The sequence below is a fragment of the Oenanthe melanoleuca genome, chromosome 4 (assembly GCF_029582105.1).
Source record: "Oenanthe melanoleuca isolate GR-GAL-2019-014 chromosome 4, OMel1.0, whole genome shotgun sequence".
In the NCBI taxonomy this organism is placed as follows: domain Eukaryota; kingdom Metazoa; phylum Chordata; class Aves; order Passeriformes; family Muscicapidae; genus Oenanthe; species Oenanthe melanoleuca.
Genome location: NC_079337.1, coordinates 1316449 through 1335831, shown reverse-complemented (window position 1 = coordinate 1335831; position 19383 = coordinate 1316449). Strand labels below are relative to the sequence as shown.

At 46.7% G+C, this 19383-nt stretch overlaps 1 protein-coding gene across 3 annotated transcripts in view; it reads right to left on the bottom strand.

Moving 5' to 3' along the window:
* The window catches only part of SHROOM3 (shroom family member 3), a 109746-nt gene that overhangs the window by 61535 nt on the left and 28828 nt on the right, over positions 1 to 19383 (bottom strand). For 2 of the 3 annotated variants that reach the window (XM_056489541.1, XM_056489542.1), the window contains exon 2: positions 14726 to 14880. In XM_056489541.1, coding sequence (XP_056345516.1) covers positions 14726 to 14880 — 155 coding nt within the window. Of the gene's footprint in view, positions 1 to 6224; positions 6730 to 14725; positions 14881 to 19383 lie in introns of those variants that run through there. The other variant, XM_056489544.1, reaches the window with a different exon arrangement.

Below are 19383 nucleotides of genomic sequence, written 5' to 3'. Positions count from 1 at the left end.
CCCGTGTCGCGCGCTGACGTCGGGCATTGTCCCGGGCCATGTACGATTTTCTGCTCCGGGATAAATGGGCACTACAGATGTTACTGGGATTGCTCTGAGTGTCCGTCAGGACAGCCTCAATGGCATGTGGCATTCCTGGCATTTTTTGCTGCTTTTGGTATCCACAGATAAGGAGAAGAAATAAATATGGACAAGCAGCACTGAAATAAATGGGTATGTGTTATATCTCAATTTATAATTCACATTCTTCTTTCACTCATTTCTGTTTATCCTCACATACTGATGATGGATAACTTTTGAAATAAAACTGGGCTGGCATTAAAATGGGTCCCAGTCTGAATTAAACAGATGCAAGGAAAAAAATCGGCATCAAAGACCATTCAATCCAACGTGTTGTAGCTAGGCAGAAAATATTGAAGAACACTGACAGTTCTGGAAGTGTGCTGCAGTGTAGGAACAGCAGCAACGTTTTATAGGGAGAAGTGGGCTCCTGGGCAGGATGAGCCAAAGGACACAGACCCTCTCAGCAGACTCCAGCCTTCCTCCTGCATTCCTGACTTTGTTTTGAAATGCTATTCTGAATGATACAAAGAACAAAAATCGTGGTAAACACTGAGGAGAGAGAATGAGATTGAACCTTAACAGCCCTCCGTCATCTACAGCCTTCCTTTGCTGATCCCACTGTCCCAAACCAAAACAACCCAACCTGGCTTCTTTCCCTTCCAGCTGGGGGATCGTTGGAGCATCTGTGACTAGATCAAGGATCTTATTCCACATTACAACAGTTTTCAAGTAGAGAATACATCAAAGATACAACCTGCTGCTAAGGTACAGTTAAATTGAGCCAGAGTTTGTGACTGTTCAGTGCAACTCAGAACATCCCTCCACAGCTGGCTCTTGCTCTTGGCTTTTTCCAGCCAAACATCTGACTGCCTTGTGCCTGTAGTTCAGGCTGGCAGCTCACAGTCCCCTGTCCCCAGCAGCTGTGCAAGAGTTCCTGGGGAGGGAGAAGAGGCTAAAAAGGAAGGGAGCATCGCAGAACCTGTAAAAATACCTATACTGGCTCAGTGCAGAACTAAACATGACTCAAGACACCAAGTGCTTGATTTTAATTGCTGTTTTCCCCACCCCACTCCCCATGGCTTCTTGGGAGTCATTTACTGGGAAGGACAGCTGCAAAGAGCAAGGCTATGACTGAGTAAGCTCATGATTAAAGCCCAAATCTCTGGTTGCAGCAGCACTGCCGTTTTCCCTGAATGAGATCAAAAGTAAGAGATAAAACATATGAGGAGGTGAAAGGCTAATGGCTCCTGAAAATAGTTTGGTGGTGATAGGACTGAGATTATTTCTTCGAACAACATTTCTCTCATTAAAAGCAGGTAGGTATCAGATTTTAATGACTTGTTTTTTCCCATCTGGGTAGGGCCAGAAAGACTTTACTCCCCTGTTCTCCACAGCCGTCTTTCAGAAGAAATGCTTTACCTGCCTTCTTATCACGGTTAAATGATACCCGTGCTTGAAAGCAGGATTTCTATCCTTCCCTACAACCTCAGGCAAATATACCTGGTTCTCAGAGAGCTGACAGGAAGGCAAATCCCCCACTGCAAACTGACAGCTGTCAAGTGATAATAAATACCTGTAATAGGGAGAGTTTTATCCCTCCTCCCTGTACGTATCAGCTTCCACTGAAATTATACCCTGCTCCCTGTGATCAAGCCACTGTAGCTGTGTGCCCAGCTTCAAACACAGCCCTGAGCACTGGGGGAAAATCTACTGGGTTCTCTCCCTCTCCTCTTCATGACATCTCTTTGCAAAGGGCATGAAACTGCCAGTTCTGTGATTCCCTCTTGTCCATGGGGGCTTCTCTGCAAATTTTGGTATTTATTGCACGCTGTTATGCATAGAAATAAAATACTAAAAGAACACTGAAGAAACCAATATACGGTTTGGGAAAGGTAAATACCCTTAACTTTTGAATGCCTCATGTCAAACTTCTTGAAATGCTCATGTAAATCTACAGTTTACAAGTCCTCATCTTAAGTGAATTAAAACACTTAAAAACAATCCACTTTGCTGAGACACTGCGAGAGGTTGAGCAATGTGCAGGAATGAGGCCTCAGTTGCTTGACAGCAGGGAAAAAAAGGTTAAAGTGTGGGGAGAAGAGAAATCTGCATTTCAGAAGGGAATTTCCAGAGGAAAGGAAGAAGTAAAACCATTCAGACAGACTGACTGTCAGTCAGTTCCTGCCCCTGATGACAGAATAAAGGCTCTTTCAGCACTAACCCTTCCCCATGGCACACCACCTCACACTGGTGAACAGGAGACAGAGTTCTTATGTGGCAAAATCTTCCCTGGAATAAAAGTTGGCATCTCTCAGTACCACCAGTGATGCTGAGCTACCTGTAACCTCAGAGAATCCAGTCCCAGCATCTCCTGATGCAGCAAAACCCCTCAGACACAACAGAAGAGTGCTGGGGCCAGAAGAAAATTATGGGCACGACAAATCAGTACACTGGGATTATTTACAGGAGTTATAACCTTAGTATTTGTAATACTGATGCAGAAGTGATCTCTGTTTCATTGAGGACAATCAAGTGGTTGCACATCCACCAGAGACTTTACTGACCTCACAGCAAATACAGCTTCACACTTGATTTGAACAGAACAAGATTTTGGCAATGAACAATAAATTACACACCTAGGCTCGTGTCCCAGCGCAGAAGGGAAAACGCCCTACCAAACCAAACCAGACCAAAGAGCTCTGAAAGGCCCTTTCTCCTTCAGCACTGAATCACTGCACAGAGCATCACTCTGGAGCAGGAATCCCAGCCCCGCTGCCGCTTATTCATGAGTGCGCGCATGCAGGAGCGGGGAAGAGGGCCGGGAAGAATTTCTTTAGGGAAAAAAAAGCAGCAGCCCCATTCCTGAGCCGCTGTTGCCATGGGCCCGCGGGGCTCACAACAGATGGCAGGAGAGCCATCCCCGCGCCCGGCTCTGAAGCTGTCCACTCAAGCATGCCATTCGCATTCCCCGCATTCCGGCGGGACGCGGCCCCGGCGCAGGGACACCGCGCCGCCCTCTGCTCTCCCCGAGGTGCCGGCTTGTGAGGAGCAGCGGGACAGCAAATCCTGCCGGGACACAGCACTTCGGTACGTTCTCTGCTGACATTTTCCCTGACTGGGACAATGTGGTTTGCTCACCGGAGGCTCGGTCCGGGACATTGTTTCTGCGTAGTGGTCTAATTGGAAGTGAGAAAACAGCAGCGAAGAGCCTGATCCAGGCCCTGATGCAGGGCTGTGCATCTTCCTGCTCCCTGGATGGAGGAACCAGCAGCCCTCAGGATAAGGGCTCGAGGTGAGGAAGGCTGGACCGAGGCAAGGACATCCTCTTTGCTGCAGAGACATCATCACATCCTAAACACTTGAGGGGAACACAGTTCAGAGCCAAGGCCATGGCCAAAAAGGATTCACTGTCCAACAGGTGAAAAACGTGAAAGTGAACAGAGAAAAACCAATGTCAAGATGTAAGAGATCTAAGAGAAGTGGCAGGTGGGCAAAAGCATGATTTTAGTAGCAGAGATGTCCAAGTGTATAGAAAAGGGATACCAAATGCAGCAGCCAAAGACTTCAGGTACAGGGCTCTGCCTCGCTGCTCCATCTTGGCTGGGGTACAACAGGATTACCTACAAGAGCCCTTGCTGAGGGTTGAACTCCCCATTCGCGGGGAATTCATGGTCCCAGACCTCCTCTTTTGTGCCCTGGAAATCCTGCCTGGGAACCAGAGGGTGCCTCTGACTCCCAGCAAAGCTGTCCCAGGTCGCAGGGCAGAGCCAGGCTAAGGAAAAGGAGATCCACCGCAGTAATGGCAGCGTTCTGGTCTCCTACACCCAAACAACAGCTGGGCTGGCTCTGCGGCGAGGAATTTCAATGTGATTTGCCTGTCGCTTGCTGATCACACAGAACGGGGCTCTCTGGGGCTAATTTGCATTTGGCTGCCGAAGTCACCGGGCTTTCCTTTTTCTGGGGGGTGTTTCAGCAAGGATGATGGAGACAAAGGGGCAGATGCTGTGGGCTGGCCGTGTGCAGCTGGCCATCGCATTGTGCTGAGCCGCAGGGCTGCTCGCAGGCAGCCTGGGAAAGGCGCTCCCTGCTCCCGGGCTCAGCCCAAACCCAGTGCCACTCTCCTTCAGGGATGGGGCTCGCCTGACCCTCCTCTGTGCCGTCCTCCAAAAGCACCGGGGGATAATGTTATTTTCTAGTGTCTTTTATTTCCAACGCAGACATGGAGCGAGCCTTAAGTTGGAGAAAAGAATGTGACTTTTGCTAAAAGTCGTTTGGATGGTTGCATGTGCAATCTTTTCTGTGCAGGCATGCAGGAAATTTTCCCTCCCTCTCACACACACAATGGTTTAGATTTGGTATTTACGAGCTTAAGTTAGAAATAAAGGAGGAATGAAGTTTCCAGGTGGCTCTTTCTTTCTTTAATCTTTCCTATGTTTCTCCCTCCCTGTCTTTTCTATCAGTCTTTAATCAAATTCCTGCTGTTACTTTTATTGAACAAAGGAGATGCTGGCACAGACCTGAAGTGCCTCTGTACACGGGTTGCCCTCTAAGAGCCAAGTTGCTACGATTTATTACTAAATGGTCCCTGCAGGCTGGAATTTATGAAAGGCAGAGAGAAACGTCCAAGCTTTGGCAACTGAGGTAAATGCTAATATCTGGTAATTCTTCAGCCACTTGGGTTTCTGTGAGGTATTGCCTTTAGCCCTTTGAAGGCATCCAAAAGACTTCTCTTTAACACAATATAAAGCACACCAGAGAAAACAGTAGCATCAGCCCAAGATGAATTTTTTCAATTTGCTTGAAGGGGGTGACCACCATATCTCTTTAATTCAGGCATCTCTTCAAATTTCAGATGGGAGGTTCCTCTCACTGCTGCAGCCTGGGAAGATGTTCACCCCTGTAGGCATCAGGCCAGGCAGCAGGGTGATGGGATCTGTGCTGTAAAACAACCTCTTCCTTCGTGCTCTGGATCTGCCTAAGGAATCTTTAGGGATATTCCCATGACCACTTGTTTTGCCCCAGTATTCCACTAGCACCACTACAACTTGCTTTGACCTGCACTGCCAACTTTCCCTAAGCACACTGCATCACCACAGTTTCGAAGAAAAACCAGTGACAACTTTGCTTCAAGTGCACAGCTAATGCTTTGGCCCACAGTCAAAGATAAAACAACCCCAAACAAACTTCGTATCAAAAATATCTTAATAGCAATGAAGCAGCTAATGAGTTTAAAGATTAGTTAATGGGTTTACTAAAGGAGTTCATGTGTCAGAAAATAATCAAAACCAAATCAAAGTACAATGAACTTGGTCTTATGATTCATGACCAATCCAGAAGGGTGGATAGGTGCGTGTACAATATACGACAGGTCTTCAAGGAATGCAAATTTGTGCAGGGCCAACTGGAGCTACAGTGATTGCCAGCACTGGAGCTGTACTAATGGCCATGTCTCATGAGCCAGCCTCTTTCACACTCTCTCTCTGTCCCTGCAATGCTGCCATATTGACCAAACAAGAGCATATCCCAGACTGTGGGGCTGGTCCATCTCTGCCTGAACGGTGAGTAAAGCCTTGGCCTGGTTTGACACCCACTTGAAACAACCCCAAAGTTATAAAAGGTGAAGGCCAAAAAGAGTGCCACGAGCTTCTGCATGGATTCCTCCAGACTATAGAACTGCAAACTGCACCCTACAGATCGTGCTGAGGACGTGAGTCAGATCCCTGTCCGCAAACACTCAGCGTCCCAAGTGCATGGCATTAATATCACCCTTGGACACCGAGGGTGGGGATGGCCCTGAACATGCTGCACGGGTCTGGAGGCTCTCCCAAGTTCACCTCTCCTGCGAGCTTCTGGCACTTTTCTAGCCTGAAATCGGAGATATTTGCTTGGATTGCCCAACAGCCTCCCAACGACAAACCCCGAGCGCCAGCGCAGCACCGGCTCCCCGTTTGCTGCGAGCTCGCTTAAAACAGGGGCCGAAAAACGCCCGCCGGCACTGCATGAACACTCATTTGCTGTGAACTTTACGGTGCTCGTGACGTTCGGGACAGAGAGAGCCCTTCAGACTGCCGCCCTCCGTTGTCCCCAGCCCCGCGGCGCGGTCCAGCTGCCGGCCCCGGCACCAAGCCGGCTCTGCCGTGGCTCACCCTGCCGTGCCTTACCTTCGGAGCCCCCAGAGGCAGGCTCAGGCGTTCCCATGCTGCAGGCGGCCCGAGGGGAGCGCGGTCTGGGAGCGGGGAGCGGGCAGCGGCAGCAGCCTCGGAGCGCGGGGCACAGCGCTGCGATAGCGAGCCGCAGATACAGGTGCTGCGCTCGGAGGCACCTCGGCGCTAAGCCCGCAGCAAAGAGCAGGAGGTTCGCTCCGCACAGGCGGCTCAGATTACTGCCCTCCTACCCAGCAGTCGTCAGCAGGCCTGACAGACAGGAGCAGAGACCGTGAGCAAAGGGGGAATGTGCTGAGTGAAAGTGCCAGTCTGCCCTGCCCCGGCTCCCCGCCGATTTGGGCTTGGCCCCTCATAATTAACACTGGGCTTTGCGGAGAGAGAGGAGAAAAGAAACTATATCCAAGAAAAAAGTGTTTTCAGCCAGCCAGGAATGATCTATTGTGTCTCTCAAAGTTCACCTCTCAAATTGCAATTGAAAAATGTAATTGGGACTAAGGGCGGGGGATAACAACGGAAGAAGAGTGCAGCAGAGATGTTGGTTCCTGCTCCCCGCTGGCCCCTAAATTGGGGCTCAGCAATCGACTGCAGGACTGAAAAACATGCCACAGGAGAACAGTGGACATTGGGTGAACTCCATGGACATAATCCCAGAAAAGCACATGGCCCTCAACCCACTGGACCCATCCTGCTACAGAAGTCAGCCTAACACAGCCAGGGTGCTCTATACCCAGCCAGGCTGCTTTAACATCCAAGAGACAGCTGAAACATACATTAAATATATTAAAATAGTATACTTTTCCTACCAGGAGCAAAATGGTTCATTTCAGGCCAAACAGAACACACAACTGTGTTTTCATTTAACCCTAAATAGTTCTCTTTTCCAGCCCGCTGTAAAATCAAAATATTCCCAGTCTCACCCATACTTTTCACCACATTTTCTCTACTCCAGTGTCCCCTTTACTTTGAATAAAAGGAATACATCACCATCTTCCATGCAGTTACCTTCTTGCATGCCTCCACTCAACCCCTGACATTTCACCTGAATATAGTAATAATTTTCGAAAGCCTGGTAAACACCAAAGCCTGAGTGGTAACTCTGAGCTAACAGTCTCTTTTCAGCTCCTGAAACATGTATTTTTTAACCACTATTTCTGATTTTCATTTCCTTATGCATTCTCAACAGGGAAAAAAACAAAAAGGTTATGAGTTATTATGCAGGTATAACCTACCCAAAAATGTTTTGCATACATGCACTGAGGATCAGCCCCGCCTCCCTTCTAATGCCAAAGTCAGGCAGCAAGCTGAAGAAAGGGGGATTGGAGAAAAAAACAAATTCTATATTCTTTGTCCATCTGTGTTTGGTGAGTTAGCCAGGCTGCTGTGCACTACACACAGGAAGAGTTGTGCATATAAAAGACCATTTGATACTGTCTGTGCAGTGTCTGCTCTGCATTGTTCTTTTGCCTGAGATATTCCATGTATCCAGCCCTAAGGGAGAAACAATACCAAGGGATTTGGATGACCTGTACAAGCCCATTCATAAAAACGTAAAGGAGTTACAGTAATCACTACACCCTAACATCTGTTTTGCTGAAGTAAATCCAGGCAAACACAATTTATACCAGTAGGATTACATCAGTGTTCATTAACCTCTCCTGACCCCACCTCCCTTTCGGAGAAAACCTTGGACCAAGCAGGAAAAGCAAAGATTTTGTGAAATGATTTTATATTGGTAGCTGAGCAACTAAATATTTAACCTGGCTGTGGCTGTGTACACATACACGTCTGTCCACATCCATGCCACCCAACCAAGAAACCCCTCATAAATCTGTATTTATAGTCAGCTCCCAGCATTAAAGCCATGCAACTGCAGCTCCTTACAGCGGGGATGATGAAATGCAGCTACTCTCAGCTTCCCCTGCAGCTGCCCAGTGAAGGTGTCACCCTGCACCCCTCTGCACCTGGCCAGGTAACCAGAACCCCTCTCCAATCCAAGTATTTGCCCTGTGGACTAAAGGTCACCCCGGACACCATCCCAGATAGTGAACGATGCACAGAGTGCTGAGAGAACACATGCTTGTTTGTCTGAGTTTTCATACCATTGTGATCTGATCCAGCTCCAACCTAATCCTTGGGAAATTCCAAAAGAAGGAGATCCAAGCTGCAAAAAGTACTTTGTACAGCACTGGCAGAGATTTCCCAGCTTTTCAAGAGTCACTTGCTGACAAATCCAACTCCAGGTTGATTATTGCCTGAAGAAGGCAAACTAATCCACAGGCACTGGGTGAGAGGAGCAGCTAATTGGAATGGCAGTGGCTGGAAATTCCTGGGTTCCTAATGCAGCTTCAGCTGAGGGGTCAGTGTGTAACACCCCAGAGATGATAACACGTCATGGTGGCTGGCATGGATTCCAAGGCATTTGCCCACTGTCCCTAGCAATGACCTAGAAGTTTCTTTTATTACAGAATTGTATCTAGATCTTCCTCACATTTATTACTCCCTGTGGTAAATTTCCTAAAAGCCTGTCGGTCCTGAGCTGTAGCTAACTAAATCCTAGTCAGGAAGGATTTGCAAGTGATTTAAAAATTAAATTCTGTTCACCTCTCAGCTCTGTCTGCCCTTTCCTAATGAGACAGGAACTGCAAAGATTTCAATGAATGCGTGCAAAACTCCTCTATGAAAATACCGATGCTTGAGACATTAAAAAGTGACTAGCTTGATCTAAGACACAAGGAAATCTTAAGGCCTTTCCCTACCAGGGCACAGGGTATCCAGGCCTTGGAAATCCCATTCAAACAGTGGGTGAGGCCCCTGGCGGGCTTTGGCTGGTCACACCCATTGGCAATCACATGAGGAGCTGCAGACTCCAACCAAAGGCTCATTTTTGTAGCATTGAAAAGATTCTCTTTAAAAGAGCTGAGACACAAGGAGACATGAGCAGGGGCACGCTGCAAAGCTGAGGAGGAGCTCACAACAAACATACAACAGTGCTAGACACAGACCACCCTGGCAGCCCTCGAATGCCAGCTTTGGCCTCTAAGCTGTCAGTCTGAAACATTCCATGTGCATGAAGCCTTCCTTTCTGCCTGTCCCCCAGTCACCATGCTGAACAAAACCCAACCACACCGCAGAGCAGCTCTCTGGGAAGGAGCTCCTGCACTGCTGTGGAGCAGGGTGTGGGCCAGCGCCAATTCTAATTAATTTCATTCACAAAAACTTGGATTTATTCGATGCAATTTTTTGGCACGCTGTCAAATATGGTACAAAATTACATTAATGTCATAAGAGGAAAGGATTAGTCGACAGACTTCTTTGAAGAATTGTGTTGGCACTTGTCTTTTTGTAAAAATGCCAGCAGCTTCCCCTCTCTCCAGGAATAGCCCATTTTCTCCCGGTCAATGAGGGAAATCACTGCTCAGTGAGGGTCTGAGCCAAAGCCTTTTGGAGTCTGTGGGAATCTTTCCACCGATTTCCATGGGCTTGAATCAGCTCTGAGCTGCAGATGTCAGCTGCTCTGACATCTTCCTCCCGCCCTTCGACACCTCCACAGGGTCATTTATCAGGTGGAGTGGAAGACTTTTCTCCTTTATTTTTCCTAAAGCCTTAGTTATAGCAATTTGCTGCCAAACCAAGAAGAAGTCTGTAGCTATGGCATAAGTGCAAGTATTCAGGATGTCTGGGTTTAATTCCTGCTCTTGCCACTGAGGTGTTTAAATGAGTTGATTAGAACCAGATCTGTCTGAAAATGCAGCACTGGCCCCAAGAGGCCCAAGCAGCCTAACACCTTCTCACTCCCAGCATCTCCCCCAGCATCTCATTCTTTAAGCAAGGGGGCCCAGGGACAGGGATGCACCAAGAGAATAACCCAAATAATCCAAGTGAACCCAAGGGAATCTGTAGGGAAGTGCGAAAATAAACATGCAGATTATGGTCATAGCCAAGGATAAGCTTAATCCTTTCTTTTTGTACAGTTTTTTAGCACAACAGGAAAAGGAGGATTTTTTTTCTATCCCCACTCCTCCTTTATTTGACTTGTATTTTCAGTCTGAGGCTCTTTGAGAAGGAAAAGAATTGCAGGCACTGCTAAGCCTGAGGCAGATACAAACCACTACCACTGAAAACAGAAAATCAAGCACATTGAATACTCATCTTCACTATAATATTGTGTACACCACATAAGTAATACTTGAACACGCTTCTTGCAGTCACTGGTGTCAGAATGACTGGATGTATGCTGAAAGCACACACGTGTATCTTGGAGTAAGCAGTTTTGCTATTAATCACAGCCAGTTTGAGATTAAAGCTTTGTCCAGTTTCACTGGCTCTGCAAACACAAGTGTCACCATGAGAGGCCCTCACATCCCAATCCATGCTGGCCTGAGCCCTGAAAACAACACCCTGGAAGAGATCTGCAGGGCCCTTGCACATTGGTATGGGAAGAGCAAGGGCCTAGAACACTTTCCGCTGCTGTTCCACCAGCAATTTTTAATAGAGCTTTGCATTAATTAACCCAGCCTGGGGCTGGATCCCTGCACAGTGCACTGTCCCCTCAGGAACGACTCTGCTGTGCCCTCGGCCTGCCCTGCACAGGAGTGGCCGTGGGAGGCCTTGGCTCAGGCATGTCTGTGCTGGAAAGGGAGTGTGGGACATGTCCCCTGTGGCCCTGGCTCCCCTTGGTGGCACAGCTCCCTGTGCCAGCACGCCTGGCTGCCCTAATTGCTGCTGTTAGGGACACGCTGCATGTCCAGCCATGTAAACAGTGTGATGCTCCCGCTGCCATTCCTGCCCACTGACCTGTGCAAAAGCCTATTTTTGGCAACTGCTGCAGGCCACTTTACTGGGGGGGCTGTAAAGCACACAAGGCCATGCCCAGGGTTTGAGCCTTATCTTTAGCTGATGAAGGCATGCACAACACAATTAGATCAGCCTGATACCACTGAAAAGGGTTTTTTAATTGCATCCAACTCTGCATGGATACTGAAGTTGGAGAGGAAGCAACAGAAAGAAACCAGGTTGGAAAAAATGATGTATTTCCCAACAAACCAGCTAAATCTTACTTCTTTTGTAGCTGAAGCTTTCAAACAGCTTTTCCTCCACCTGGTTAAAGATCAACTGAGTATCAAAACCTTTGTAAGGCAGTTTGCTGAGGACAGTAGCCAGCTTAAGCTACAAAATCCAACAAACTGGTTTCTCCAGTTTCCCATTGTGATTCACACCCACTGTTCCAAATGGGCAAACCCTGAGCAAATCGACCTCCCCAGCATCAGCCTGGGAATTCCTCAGGCCTGATGAAACTGGTTGTGCTCATAGGCAGGTGAGAGACATTTGGAGCCAGCAGTGATTCAGGCACACTGAGTCACTCCTGGGCTGCAGAGCAGCTCCCACTCCAGCTGCTTCTGGCCTCAGCACAGTGGAGTGTGTCAGCAAGGTCCCTCAGAGCACACCAGCTGCAGGTCTGAGGTGTACAGGAATGAGAAACACACACATACCTGAGTCCATTGTCCTGAAAATGAATGTGCAAAACAAGTGAGGAATGGGCAGAGAGGCAGGACCTGGCTTTGGGAACAGCCTTTGCAACAAGGGAGATGTGGGTAGCTGTGCTAAAGAAGCAGAGAAAACGGAACCTTTGAAAACTGCCACTAAGGGCTTCTGAGCTGGGGACCAGAAAAATGAAATGCAGCTAGAGAACATGCATGAAAACTGTCCAACAATTATCTCCCAAATAAGGATCCTCTGAGGGAACAGGCACAGGATTTACTCATCACTGGGGCTCATTAGGTTGGTCTCTGCCTCTGCCCTACTATAAGTCTGTGAGCAAGGAAGCAGAAAGTGTATAAATGCATAGCTTCATGCCTCTCCTCCTGCAAGTTCATCCCTGGGGACAGCAGGGTATTGGCACAGGAGTGAGAGGCAGACTATTGTCCTCATGTCCTAAATACTCTGGTGCTGATCATTTAATTTAAACCATTGGTATTTATTAATATTAAATATCCTTGTGAGATGGATAATTTTTCCTATCGTTATTTATTTTAGCCTTTTAGCCTTTCCTCTCATCCTGAATTTTCCCTGATTTTGCCTTCACATTCCCTTCATTGAAACTATTCCCACTTTTTCCTTCTATTACACTGATCAATCAAACCTGAGTTGATGAAGACTGATGATGACATATCAGTTGTGACATTCCAAGGGAAATACCACATCATTGCATCAGCCAGTCTGCAGACCTGCAAGGTGTTGTAACATCTACTTTTGCTTAGTTACACACTAAAGGCTTACCTTTGTCCTGAAATAAAAACCAAGATTAAATAGCAATCTGAGTATGCTGTGTGGGCTATGATACATCTGATTTAAAAAATGTGTGCTTTCTGTCTGGTGTGATGGTTGGTGTCACCACCACAGCATTACAGAGAACCACTGGGGTTTTCATTTGAAAAACAAACAAACCTTCAAAACCATGCTGACCTGGAATATGCTCTGCAAAGAAACAGAACCAAATACACCAAGCAGGCTTTGCTGTTGTTTGTATATGACTTTTAAGGAGTAAAGTCCATGTCTGTGGGAGTTTGTGTCACTCCATAAAGGAGCGTTTCTGTGAATACTGAGAGCACTGATGAAAAATAAAAGTCAGGCCAGGAAGTTTTCAAACTGCTGGTGCTTGCAGCAAGCAGCCCTAATCCATTTCAATTCAATCACCATGGCAAATTTACAAAAATCAGCATCACAAGCATTTAAAAAATAATTTATTTTCATGTGATGTAGTACTGCAAATATCATCTTCCCCAACTTAGCAAACCTGACTCCAGGTGGGAAGCAGGTTAATGCATTGGCTTAATGGCTAAACTCATTCTGTTTCAGGTCAAGGCAATCACCTTGCACCTTTTTCCTCTTTTCTCACCATTCTCCTCTGGAACCCTTCTTACCCTCTAGAGCTGGAGACAAAAATCTCTTCTTCTACCCTAACCAATGTGCTGAGTCTGACCACCTCTGGTGATGAAGAGAATTCAGAGAAACTTGTGATCCACTGCCCACAGAGCAGCCAGGACCTCACATTTTCGGATTTTTGCTGCCTTCATGCCAGCACTGCAGGGTCAGCTGGGACTGGGTCAAATTACCCGAAGGCTGGGCCCTTAGCTCTTAATTGCAATTTTCCAGGTCTAAATTTATGGATTATCACTGAGCTTTAAATGTGCACAAAGGACTCAAAGTACCTTGGCAAGGGGAAGGTATGTGAATGTAATACCTCTAAAAGTTAAAATGCTTGATCCTTCTGATGGTGATGAATGAAGCCATGAAAGGCTCCCAATCAAATTTTCTTCATGTTCACTATAGTAATCCAGAAAAACATCAAAACCTCTTGCATACTCTTTACAGAGGGAGGGGGGAAAGGTGGAAAGGCCTTGGGAATATAAAAAATGCAGAGAAACTATTGCATTTCAAAATAAACAGGTTCTATTTCCACAGTTTTGCTAAGTTAGCTTGAATTAAACATTTTGTTCAGTCAGTACAGTTGGATTACAATCTACATGGGCTTAAAGTAAAAACCATGTATTTTTGGGAAACACTCAAATTGCCATGAACTCCTTTTGCAAATCCTCTCCCAATGGGTGCACAAACCATGTAACAGTTCTGTACATGAATATTCAGAGTTTGCTGCAAGGTTACCTAAAGATGTTTTAGTTAAACAACCGAATAGAGTCAGCAAAAGCACAAAGTACAGCCCATAGAGCAGGAGGGTGTCTGAGCTGGTCATACCTGCCCAGCTCAGGCATCACCACTCACATGTTACTCAGTTGTTCCAATTTAGTGACCCAAAATAACACCTTTTGTTTGACTAATGACAGCTCCGCAGCTGTGCTGATCTTTACCCAGATTCCTTTTTGGCTAAGTGTAGAGATTGAGGACAGAGCACCCCATGAAGTGATACCTGCTATCACTTAACTGGCACAGAAAGAAACTGAACATGGCCACAGCAAAAGACAAAGAGGTAGCATTTCTATTAAGATTTTAAAAAACCAAACAACAGAAATTCCAGACCTAAACATCTTTGATCACTCACCTGCAGAACACCAAACAGCTCCAAATCTTGCTGAGGCCAGTGGAAATGTTTCTGCCCCCACAGCAACACTGACAACATGCAGCAAATGAGGCAAGAGCTATGTACATAACTGTCACCCTGTAACAGTGAGCCCTGAGCCCTTGGGAGGAAGATGAAACTGCTTGAACATCATTGAACAGGGATCCTGGAGTGTCATGAGGCAGGGGAGCAGTGCAGAGAATTGGGTGTTTCACATACTTGGAAGTATCAGTGACAAAGGAGTCGCAGAAAGATTGTCTGAAAAGAACAAGCATTTGCCCTTGGGCTCATGCCTGTGTGCTCAAAACAAGGCTTGTGCTCAGATTAGGCCAAGCCATAGGCCTCCATCTGGAGAAGTGAGGGGCATGGCTGGGTGGCCTGTGGGGCAGGAGGAAGGCAGGGAATGGTTGTGGCTCTTGCCTACCTGCGGACGACAAGCTTCAGCTTCTTGTAGGAGCCTTTCACCAGGGAGATGGCCTCTCTCCTGGAGCTGCTCAGCTCCACCTCGTTGATGTTCACCACTTCATCACCAGCCTGCAGCTTGGAAGGCAGGGAATCTGCCTTCCCTCCCTCTTCGATCTGCACAGGAGAGAGGGGAGAAGTGAGATGTGCCTGACATGGTTTGGCTTTCACCTGCAGAGCTCAGCATGTGTTCCTGTTGAACGAATGGATCTACCAGCCCCAAACTCTGCTCATGGATTAAAAAAACCTGGTCTCCCTTTTCCAGCCAGCTCACTCAAAGGTCTGTGCTTGCCACTCCCATGTTTCATATGGATGGGAGCTTGGAATCAGCAGCCCGATGAGTTCTGCCAAGAAGCACTGCTTAGAATAAGCCTGAAAAGTCTTTGGTATTTGTAAGCACTAAATGCCAGCAAAACAGCTATGGAACGCCTCTTGATAACAGCACCCAGGCACCAGCCGAAGGGCAAAGCCAGGATTAGAAGAGCTTGGATGTGATTCTTTTTTGTTGTTGTTCAAGCTCCTCTTTGGGATCCAGATGCCTGATGAACAACAGCTTCTTTCTTAGTGGCCAGCAGCAAAGCAGGAGCACTCAGCTGTAGGTAGTTACTAAAGTGCAGCATTTCTGTAGGGTTTTTCAGCCATGGATATAAAGAAAGTAGACGATTATTTGAATTTTATGAGAAAGTAAGCAGTCTGCTCCAGGCTATGTAGTGGCAAGGCCAGCAGCAGAATCCTAGGGCACCTCCCTCTGCTTTGTAGCTTTGTAGGGCCCACCATGTACACAGTGCAGTGACTTCCCAACCGTGTGCCAGCAGGAATACATCGAGTCTGGAAAGAAGTCGGTGACAAGGCACAAGACAAGAAAATCTGGGGCAGGATGTCTGAACTGCAGCCTTGTGCACTAAGGCTCTCTCTCTGCAAAGGCATACCCTAGCATAGCAGAGGGCTGGGTTAGGCACTGCAGATCCTGGGTTCCAGGAGACTCGGGAGTGCCACCAGCTCCAAGTGGAACTGACAATTACTCTGCCTGCACAACTTGGCACACAGAATCTGCGACTCAAACAGGCGGCAGTCCTTGCTCAGCAGAGGCTGTGACCTGCGTTACAGAGTAACCCACGCTGCCGTGTAACATCTCCTGGCACACCGGAGGTACAGCCGCCTCCTTCAGGCACTCACCTTCCCAGACACGCTGCTGAGGCAGAGCTGTGTCTAGGCTGGACCCCGCCTCGGATCCCGGCAGGAAGGGCAGCTCCTTGCAGGGCTGCGATGTTCACAGCAGTGAAATTGCGCGCATACTTCTGGAAGTGGCTTTCATTTCAAGTCACGCCAAGCAGTGTGTAATTGAGCCGTGCCCCAGACATGTAACTCAGCACATGCAGACACACTGCCCAGCTTCTTACCACGGCATTTATTTCGGTGTTGAATGGTGATTTCTCACAGGCAAAGCCGGCCTGTTCCTCTAAACCAAGGAATTCCAGCCCAGGTACCTTCTAAAATGTAAAATCTGACTTCCCCAAACATCAGCCAACAAATTCTCCAAACCCCCTACAAAGGGAGGTAAAAATCATGTCATTCATCTTACCAGGAAGTCATTCCACTGATGAATGAGTTTTTTCTTTTCTTCTTAAGAATGGATAAAACCACAGGAATGAGCCTTCCCATAAAGAGCCTTGTATCACAATTACCAGGAAGGGTGAGAGATGAAACATTAGCCCTTGCTGCCAGTATAAATAAATAACAACCAGAAAATGCAGTATTGCTGCAGTTTATTGCTGCTGTAAAGCAGAACAGGTGGGTATCATTTCAATGAAATACAATAGTGAGGTACTAGGGGTTAGATTAACTTGTGATATAGTCAACAGAAGGGATTTTCTGTTTGTTTTTGTTTTATGTTACAGCACGTATACTGAAAAAGTCCTGCTTGGAAAAATATGTTCTGTAACAAATACCAGCTACTTCAAAGGCTGTGATACCCATCAGAAGCATTTGTATTAACTTGTGCTGGATGAACCCTAACCTTAAAAAAATCAACAGAATCCTGATCTGTGCCTTATCATCTAACAATTCCAATTGTAATTATATATTTGAGGTTTTTCCCTTCACAGGAACACTGTTTTAAGGTTCTCTTTGAAACTACATGGGCTAGACCTTTCCTTTTCTCCTGTTTCAGTGAAAATGGACATTAGGATTCTTCCATATTCACCTTTATAAATACTGTGAAATCAAACACTTTCAGGAAAGACTAAACCCTGCAATACTCCTGATAATGCTGATAATGTTATTAACTCCTCTGAAAGAAATCTTTCTTCAAATCCTGATGGGTTCCAGCTTATCCCTATGCCAAGGGCTCTTAAACTGCAGCCTGCAAGGCCAAGCAGCCAGCCACAGTACCAGAGTAAAGGATGCCTTTAAGGAAAGTTTGTTAGCACAAGCTGAGTCATCTGCAGGTTACTTCAGAGGCTGAAAGTGAATTGCTTTGCTGCTGTGTACTTAAACTGTCCGTGAGCAAGACCTAAAACCAGACCCACGTTCTGCCTTTGGAAGCTTCTCATGGCAGCATCAAACCTGTTTTACTTACAGACTTAGAGAGAACACAAATGGAGATGTGGACTTACATTTTATTGTTGACACAGTTCTCTCATCTGTTACTAACCTGTTAGCATTCCTATCTGTCATCTATCCACCTGGGGTTGCCTGGATACAAATGCCTGCAAGTTTCTGGAAGAAAACATTCACAACATGCCTGTGACCTGGTACTATTGCTCAGAGAAGGAAAAAAGGCAAAAAGCCTGATAAGGTTCCATCAAAAGTCGAGAAACAAGGCCTTGTCTCCCAAAGCAAAGCTCAGATGCTCCATGTCCATTCTTCCTCATTGTATGCCTCTGAAAATATTTGTGTTAAAGGAGTGGTGACATTTCATGGGAAGGATTGAGTGATTCAAACAAAACAAGCTGCACTATAAACACAAAGCTGTATCACAGTGTAACAATTATCAACAAAGCAAACAAACCTCAACAAGGAGGAAAACTGTTTAAATGAACACCTGCTTCACTGCACGAGGGTGCACAGAGTCCAGGATGGGAGATGTGTGCATACTGTGCAGGCCACAGCAGCCAAGTAACACCAGGTGGGGACCACTTCTGCCTGTGCCTCCCTGCTCTGAACAGTCTGACTCACCCTGTGCACCAGATCCCATGTGAGAAATTTTCCACTGCTCCCAGTGGATCTCAGTGCTGTCACTCAGTCAAAACCACCCTCAATAATCACTTGTGGCAAAAATGTGATGGCCATAAGCACTAGTGCAAGGCTCAATCAATAGCCAGCAAGACCTCTTATGGTTTATTTAAGCTGAGAAAAACAAGGTGAAATGCAGCCAGCAAACCTTGTGGGTGTAATGATTGTCACTCATCCATCAGGAGCAGGAGGAGCCAGTGGGAACCAGCCAAGGACTGAAGTTTTTTTCCTTTTGGCCAAATTAGGCCAACTGCTCTGCCAAGTCAGGTTATGAGAGATGTGTCTGGCAAGTATGGGGTGGAGGAATACCTGAAAATTAGTCTGACTTTGAACCTTTGGGGCTGGATCCAATGGCTGGTCTTACTACAGGTGCTGTGAACAGAGCCCAGGCAGTGCCAGGAGGGGAGAACAACCCCTTCTCCTTGAAATCAGCAGGACCATCTATACAGCAAAACATGTCAATAGTGTAAAGACTCTTGTTTTCCACGCTTCAATTTCCCACCTGGAAAAGGACACAATTTATTCTACCTTGCTCTGTCCTGTCTCATTAATGTGTCACCACTCTGTGGGTGGTGATGATCCAGATCTTGGCTCTTATTCCAGATGTCTTCAAATCCCTAGCTCCTAGGCCCTGGGGAGAATCCATTTCAATTAAAAACATGCAACAACAGAGTATCCCTTTCCAGAGTGTGTTTCAACCCCCGTTGTCAGAATGGTTCCTACTTCTTGTGAAATCCCATCAAATTTCCATGATTCCAGCATGTCCCAGACACCTCTTCCTTTCTCCTCCTGTGTACCACAAGCCCATCCAGCCAATTCTTTCAGTTTCTTTAGGAAGGAGAGGACAAGGAGCTCCCTGCCAAGCCAGCCTCTCCTAAAATACACCCACTTCAAAAGCCTCCACAGTCTCCTTGGGCTGACACAAACTCCAGCCCTGCCGTTGTCTTTTCTGCAGCAAAGCCTTCCATGCCCACTGCCCTTTGCTGGAAATCCCAAAAGCCACCCCTGGTCCTGCTTTGCATGAGCATTCCAGACCATTTTCTTGCTTCTTGTCACTCAATAGATTCTGCAGGAGACTTCAAACCCATGTGTTCCCCTCTTTTTTGGCTTACTGTAAAAGCAAGAAGTTGCTTAAGCAGATCACCAAGGATACATAAGACTTACTGCCTTTTGTTTGGCTCACTATGGTTACTGTAGGTTACTGTAGGAGAACACTGGCTAACTGAGAGCCTTTCTTGATTTATTTTAAAGAAGTTTTCTTTATTTATCCCTCTCTTCTCTTTCTTCTAGGAGCTTTTGTAACAACAAATTCTCTGCAGCTCTTAAGATGGATTATTCCATCTTTGTGTCCTTTCTCTGATGAATGGTGTGTGTGATTCCTAAGCT